This window comes from Citrus clementina, unplaced genomic scaffold (assembly GCF_000493195.1).
Source record: "Citrus clementina cultivar Clemenules unplaced genomic scaffold, Citrus_clementina_v1.0 scaffold_9, whole genome shotgun sequence".
NCBI classification, from domain to species: Eukaryota; Viridiplantae; Streptophyta; class Magnoliopsida; order Sapindales; family Rutaceae; genus Citrus; species Citrus x clementina.
In genome coordinates, this window is record NW_006261964.1 from 27,761,454 (window position 1) to 27,769,440 (window position 7,987).

A 7,987-nucleotide genomic window follows, 5' to 3' on the forward strand; every position below is an offset into this window, starting at 1 on the left:
CACGTTAACATATGTTTATTTTTGTTTTTTTTCTGCTGCATGTAATTTACGTGACATTTATATTTTATGTCCGTTAAACTTGGGGTAAGCTCAAAATCCGGCCCAAATTCTCAAATGTTTGAAGCCGACCCGAAACGGCCCATTATCCAGCCGAAGCCAATTGAAATTGAAACAAAACCCTAAACGCTCGACACATATATAACACTCGCAGCAATTGATCGAAACAAGCCATTGTTTCATAGAAGAGGCAGCAGAAGCAGCAACAGCAGCAGCAGCTCTCACTCTTCCGGTCTCTCGAAATCCTATAAGGTCTTCTTCTCGCTCTCAATCTCTATTTGCTCATAACGGAATATTTGGATCGTTCTGCTTTTGTTTCCGTGGCATGCTTAATTCTTCATATCAGTTGCTGTGAAATACGTGGATAATAAAACCAAAGTATAAAAAGCACTAGCCCATTTGATTTAATTTAGTTTACGGTTTGGTTTCTAGTGCTTCGTAGTTGTTTTTTTTTTTTTAAGATGTTGAAATCTAGGGTTTTGGGTGATAAAAATGTATTTTTTTACTATGTTCTCAAAAAATAATTGGGTTATTGTTTTTCAGGAAAATCTAGTAGAAGCAAGAAACAATGGCGTATGCAGCAATGAAGCCCACCAAACCGGGTTTGGAGGAGGCCCAGGAGCAGATTCATAAGATCAGAATCACACTTTCCTCCAAGAATGTTAAAAATCTTGAGAAAGGTTCATCACTTATCTCTTATTCATCATTAGATAATACCCTTATGTTTTTTTATGTTTGACATAATTGTAATTGTATACTAAGAATGGTTATGTTTGTTATAATTTTGATGATTTTCTCTGTTTGCCCACATTTAAGTATTGGACTGTTATAAATTTGGTCTTGCAATTGTAGTTTGTTTCTGCTGGGTATATTAAATTGTTAGTTGGGAAAATGATTTTAAATTTTTATTTTGTACTAGTTGCCATTGTTTATCCTTATCACTCAATGAAGGGTGATTGCGGTCACAGAATGGTCTTTCTAATTGTTGCTTATGCCTGGATTCATTTCATATAATTTTATGTTTGCATTATGTTTCTTTGTTTTGTTATTCTGACGGTTATGTTTTTGTTTATTTAGTCTGTACGGATTTAGTTCGTGGTGCCAAGGACAAGAGATTGAGGGTCAAGGGTCCAGTGAGGATGCCTACCAAGGTTCTTCACATCACCACTAGGAAGTCCCCTTGTGGTGAAGGTAATGACCTGAAGTCTAATTAACTAGCATTTTATTGCATCCTTTGAATTCCTTATTTATTTTATTTAAGTCTTGAAACTGTACTCTTCATATGTGCTTTCTATGTTTTTTTTTTCTTGTTTGTAACAATAAAAAAAAAAATCCTCAAATGCTGCCATAAACTTTCTCGACGTACAGATGTGCCGTTTGACAGTTTTGATCACTATATCTCTTGTTCTTGTTTCTCTTGTTAACATTTGTGGGATTGCATAATCTGATTATTTGTTTATAGAATTGACACTTGAATGATGTACAGTTACTTATTGTTTAAATGTCAAGAATGGTCTTCCCTGTGTTTCATAAGTATGCTGTTTTTGAGTAATAGGGTATTTGATCTACTGTCCTTTAACATGTACTCGGAATGCTATATTACAACTGTGTTGCTGAGTTATTTAGTCATGAAAAGCATTTATACTCTGTTTGCAGGAACCAACACTTGGGACAGATTTGAGCTCCGTGTTCACAAGAGAGTTATTGATCTCTTTAGCTCCCCTGATGTCGTGAAGCAGATCACTTCCATTACCATTGAACCTGGCGTGGAAGTGGAGGTTACCATTGCCGACTCTTAAATGTCTGGCACTTTATTTTTGTGTCCATTTAGCTTTTAGTGAAATCAGAAGTAATCTTCCCTCATGACACTGTTTGCTTGGAAGAATTTGTCAAGAATTTAAGACTGAACAATCGATGTAGGGTTGATGTTAGTTTGTTTTTTGTCATACTATTTTGCAAGTTAAAAATTATGTTTTGGGTTATGTGGAGAGGGATTTTGTTTACTGTTCATTTTATATTAAGCAATGTTTGGATATTTGTTTTGAATCTCTAATAGACGTTAATATCATATGTTTTCCCACAAGATCATTCCTATTGAGATATTGCTTGGATTCTATGGATATATGTAACTGTTAGTATGGGGGTGCATGCTTCATGCATTTGCTTGAAGATGCATCATAATGATTTTAGGACAACTGAACTAGTTTTAATTTTGCATAAACTTTGAGCCAAATTTTAGTTATTATGTTATCTCACGCTGAAATAATTGTCTTGAGACTAATTGTAATAGGGAATCTTCCCTGGAATGCCATGTTTACTGAACAACAATCGTTTGTGATGAAACTCAATGGATGGGTTGACGTCTTCTACTTCTCTTTAGAATATTGTATATAAGCACAGTTTTCCTTTCTTAACAGTTGTTGTATTGGCAATGCCCCATTTGAATACTAGTTTTTGAGCTTCAGTTTCACCCCTACTTTTATGCCAGAGGAAATATTTACTGGAAGTAATGTGTCCATCCAAACCAGAAGTCACATAATATACCTTCACGTGGTTTCTCACTATCCGATACTAAATTCTCAGTTAGAAATTACCTGCAGAGCCAAAATCTCTCAGGATTGAGGTAATTGTACATTTAGATGTTCCCTGGTAAGGTTGTATGCGGCTTGATTAGTGGAACTACAAAAAACCAAAAAGCCACATCAGCACGAAGAATAGAAACTGCAATAATGCACTTTACATATGATTGTTGATGGAATTCTGCAGATAATGTACGAATCCAACAAATGGAGTTAATTGTAGAAGCTAGAAAGCATTGCAATTTCTCAGGAATCTAGCATATGATTCATGATTTATTTGCTAAAAAAACTGAGCGCACAGCTTATTACACAATGTTTGCAAATCTAAAACAAAATTACCACTAAATTACTAATGCTCTGAAGTCAGAACCAGATAATCTTGCGGCTGGAACGGCCAGGAGTGAGTCTGATTTCTTCAACTCAGTTCCAAACTTGGTGCATAAATCAAGCTTCATTCCATCTGGCAGATTCCACATATCTCTGCATCTTAGAATTTGTTTTGCAGCCTTATATAATAGTGAATTTATGTTGGGGTCCTACAGAAATCTTGACAATAACTAGTGGCAACTGGCATACATGATATTTGTCTGTAGGGCAAACAAATAAAGCTGACTTTCAATGAGGTTTATGTAACATGAAGCATCCTCACACATTTTATCAATCTTATTTTCTTAATTTTTCATTCACCACAAGTGGCACAGCAATTTTTAAGTTTTCGTTTATGTTGATTTTTCAGGAGAGTGGTTCAATACTTCAATGTATTTTCTTCTGTGATATGAAAGCGTCGTAATTTTCTTGATTTATTTCAATCGTAAGAAAAATAATGCGTTAATTGTTTTGAAATCTTTTAACATCTCGTAGATGAGATGCTGATTATCTACATATAGGGAGCCGATGAGTATGTAGTCATTTTTAAAGTAATCATGTATACCAAACTCTTGTAGTTTTTATTAAACCGTACAAAGCTTCTGAAGCTTTATACTTTGTGCTTCAGGCCGTGACATGGTGTGACTTAGCAAATGTTGGTGACATGTAAAGTGACTCAGCAAATGATCAAGAGTGCTCTAGATCCCTTGAAAATGAGTCGAAGATTGAAATCAAGACAAATGCAGCTGGATAATGCACAGCGGCCACTGGAACAAGCTTGTTATAAACTGTGGGATTTATTTACAGTTATTGTACTATGCTCTGCTTTTCTTTATAAATTACTTGCTGAAGGATGAAATGATTTTTGCTGTTCTGTGCTTATTGCTTTCGTATTTTCTTTGCAGAGGTGTAGCTCTTTTAATCGTGCATTTGTATTTTAACTGAACAAATTCTCAGGATTGATGAGTTTGTGCATGTAGATTTTCCTTCTTCCCTGCTAGAGCTGTATGGAGTTTAAATGGTGAAACTAGGCATAGCCAAACAGCAAAAAACAGGGAATAGAAACTGAAAAATGCACACGACTTTTTATTTCTTGATGGAAATCTAGAAAGCTCGTACAACAGATGAAGTTGACTGCAGAAAGCAACTTATTAGTAGTCTAGAAAACAAGTTCCTTCCAGAGCCAAAGCATGATGCAAGATTTATTTGAAAACCATTAATAGTAAAGCTATGAAATGGATAATCTTGCAGTTGGAATGGCCATGAGGGGTTCTGATTTTTTCAACACAATTCCAAACTTCTCGGATAAATCAAGCTTCATTCCCTCTGGCAGATTCCACTTAAAATGATGCAATAGGTTAGCTAACACATGAAGTACCATTTTTTCTGCTAGAGGAATTCCAACGCAGACCCTCCTTCCCGAACCAAATGGAAGATAATTGAAATTGTTTCCTCGAAAATCACCTAATTCACCATCTTTTAGGAACCTGTCCGGTTGAAACTCCAGGGGGTTTTTCCAAGCCTCAGGATTCCTATGTATAGCCCACACATTAACATAAACTATTGACCCCTTGGGAATGGAATACCCAGACAAGTTGCAAGTTGTACTTGGGCTGTGCTGTAATAGGAGTGGCAATGGCGGATGCAACCGCAATGTTTCTTTAAGTATTGCATTTAAATAATGCAGCTTAACAGTATGAACTTCTTCTACAATGTTGTCATTGCCTACCACTTGCTCCAACTCTTTGCATGCTTTTCTCATTATCTCCGGATGCTGAAGCAGTTCTGCCATTGCCCACTCTACTGTGGTTGATGATGTATCCGTACTTCCGGAAATGACATCCTGTTTACAATTCAAATTCATAAGAAAAAAATCGGCATTAACTGTATTAGTATAATCTATGAAACAGAGGAATAGATAGATATTTACCACAAACAAAGCCTTAATTTGGTTTATGGATAAGGAAGATTGCTTCAAAAGAAACTGAAGAAAGTTCTTGCTCACTTTCCCATCTTTCTTTTCCTCTCCAGAGGCTAATTCATCTTTCATCCGACTGCCTATTGAGGACTCGAAAAGCTTATCGAACAGCAGCATATGCTTCTTTGCTTTTGATTCAACCCCTTGTACATCAAATCGAGCAAGTACGGGAAAAAGATCAGAAATGTTTGGTGCTCCTATCAAGTCGATAATTTCCCTCACTACATGCCTGATTTGAACATCACCGATGTCCCTATCCTTTCCACGAAGCGAAGTCCCCCATAACATTCTTGTGGTCGCATTTAGTGTAGTTAGGAACATTAGCTCACCTATATTAACTGGTGAACCGATTTTCCCGTACACTTCCTTTAACATTTCTTTCACTTCTTCCTGACGAATTGCATAACAAGCATCCAGGCCTGAGTTACTCATCATTTCTCTAACGAAAACTTTGCGCAACGTACGCCATTCAGGGCAGTTAGGGCTAAATGCTATGTCTATTGCGCCGTACGTGGCTTGAAATGCTGCGGCAGGTGGGTCACCGCGGTTGGAAAATATCGCATCATGTCCTTTCAAGACCTGTTTTGCAAATGGAGCTGAGCTTATCACAATGCAAACTTTTCTCCCCAGTTGAAGTTTGAAGATTGGACCGTAAATTTGAGACAGTTTTGCGAAGTAACTATGCAAATCAGGTTCAATAAATGGAAGATTTCCTACAAAGGGCAAGCCTCGAGGTCCTGGTGGCAGTGGCTGAATTCTTCTAGTTGATTTCTTAACCCACCATGCGTACCAAGAAACAGCAAATATTGCAGCTGCCAAAACGGTAGTGTGCTTATTGAGTAAATCCCACCACCGTGACCAGATTTCTAGGACTAACCCAAATAACCCGGAGAGAAACTTCGGAAACATGTTGATAACCGAAAACATAAAGCTTTGCAGAAAACCTGAAGAGGAAGCAATGTGCTAGTTAGTGCTAGATTATTGGTACAGACTACAAGCGGTGAATATATAGTCCTATTGGCTGTTCGGTGAGCAAGGTTTTGCAAATGTGGCTTGTTATCTTTGTAACACTTGGTGTACACGTCTGGTAAAGCGTAATTGTAAGCAAAGGCCGTGCCTTTGCTGTTTTTGGCTTCATATTGTGTGACTCTATGCGGCTATGTTTGTTGGCTATATATGCTCGCTTTGTTTTGATATGCATCAATCTTCAGCACTCTTTGAGATAATGATCCCCAAGCTGTAACTTGCCGCAGCAGCTAATCTGGTAGCGTCCATAATTTTGAAATTTGGATCTGATGGTTAGTCTTTTTTCAATTTACATGTAAGCCCATTTCTAACCGTTAAAAGCACACCTCTAGAATTAGAGTGTTTGCGGGTTAAAATGAGTGTTTCTTTTTGTGTGTAATCTTTATTCTATTGTATTTATGATTTCGAGATGTTACAAGTACGTAACATCACAGTACTTTTACTGATGTTACAACTGCATAACATCACAATATCAGTGAAAATAAATAGAACACATTTATTCATCCAATTTTACTTTTGTTAATTATTGATACAAAATCCAAAAAGATTTCGGAATTTTCTTTTTTTCATTGACTACATCCCACCTCCATGACCAGATTTCAAGAAATAATAAACCCGGCAGTAAACAAACTCATTGAGAAGTTCTAGTATCATGCTTGACAACAGTAGAATAAAGCTAGCTTGTAAAAGAAATGAAGTGGAAGCAATGTGATTATAGACTGCACAAGGTAAGCCAATCAGTGAGACAAGCAACTAAATGTTGCTGAACAAGTAATTAGTCATAAATGTAGAGTGCTAGCACATGGATTGGAGGGCTGGATTTGCCGAAATTTCTCTATTGTGGAGCAGAGATAACAAAATTATAATTTGCCAAATTCCTAATAGAAGTGAATAAATTGGCTAAAAGAGTACATTTGCCAACAGTATAAACTTGTTTTTTATCTGCATTTTGATCTTATCCCAGTTGATCACTGTTTTTTCAGATTCGGTGTCAATTTCATTCACTTGTATTAGGAGTTTGGCCAATCAAGTTAAAAAATCTTGACAACTTCACTATTTTGGTGCATTCTTAAAGTTGCAAAATATCAATAATGGAAACTTCTGAATTTGTAAGAATATAAAAAAAATGAGAGAAATATTACATTAGGAAATGTATATCTGTTTATAGGACTATGAACGGACATATAACCTGCCAAGCTTTTGTAGGTATTAAACAACATGAAGAAAACGCATCTTTAGAAGAAGTTTGTTCTTATTAAATGACGCCGTTTGAGAGTTTCAGCAATGCCGGGCCAGATTGGTATTCTTGTTTTAATTGTATCGAAGGTAAAAAGAAAATTACCGAAGATTGATTTTAGTTTTACTTTGAAATCAGTACATTAATACCCTGCTATCATTAGGTAGGTTGCAAGACTATTCACATTTCTGTAGTTTTGCTTTAACTAATTTTTGAATTGAAAATATAGGAATTAACTCGGTAATCAGCCCAAACCCAAAGAATAAAATGAAAAATTACCCTTCCTTTTATTTCCATTTCAATCTTCAGTACTTTACTCATATATTGAGAACATCCCATCCCCAAGACGACTAAACCACCAACTTTGTTGTTGAGTTTTGACGCAATGATTGATACCAGGTGAACGAAACTTGTGATAAAAAAAAAATCAACTGGAAGCAAAGTATTTAAATTAGACAGCATCTAAAATTTGCAGGATTAGTTAATTCTTACCTGAATTCAACAATATTAATGTGATCAATCAAAGTTGATTATTGCATTTCGAAAAATTGTTACTTCCAAAGTCGTGTTTCCTGAACCAATATCATGAAACCAGCAAAATGACTATATACCTGGTCTTTTCTGATTGAAGATAATCGAAATTTTTTCCTTGAAAAACACCAATTTCACCATCTTTCAGGAACCTGCCATATTGATAATCCTGAGGGTTTTTCCATACCCGGGGATTCTTTGTTGGACAAATAG

General features: G+C 36.1%; 2 protein-coding genes across 2 annotated transcripts; one reads left to right on the forward strand and one right to left on the reverse strand.

Annotated features, from left to right (window-relative positions):
* The first annotated feature begins 175 nt into the window (after nt 1–175).
* Nucleotides 176–2,145, forward strand: LOC18033235 (40S ribosomal protein S20-2). The gene is made up of 4 exons (XM_006421669.2): nt 176–309; nt 601–737; nt 1,135–1,248; nt 1,714–2,145. The coding sequence occupies exons 2-4, from the start codon at nt 626–628 to the stop codon at nt 1,854–1,856; spliced, it is 369 nt and encodes a 122-aa protein (XP_006421732.1). The 5' UTR covers nt 176–309; nt 601–625; the 3' UTR covers nt 1,857–2,145.
* Nucleotides 2,146–4,061: 1,916 nt separating this feature from the next.
* On the reverse strand, nt 4,062–6,127 carry LOC18033231 (7-ethoxycoumarin O-deethylase). Its single transcript, XM_006421671.2, has 2 exons — nt 4,933–6,127; nt 4,062–4,845 (listed from the first exon to the last, which is right to left on the reverse strand). The coding sequence occupies exons 1-2, from the start codon at nt 5,905–5,907 to the stop codon at nt 4,231–4,233; spliced, it is 1,590 nt and encodes a 529-aa protein (XP_006421734.1). The 5' UTR covers nt 5,908–6,127; the 3' UTR covers nt 4,062–4,230.
* Between the last annotated feature and the right edge of the window lie 1,860 nt (nt 6,128–7,987).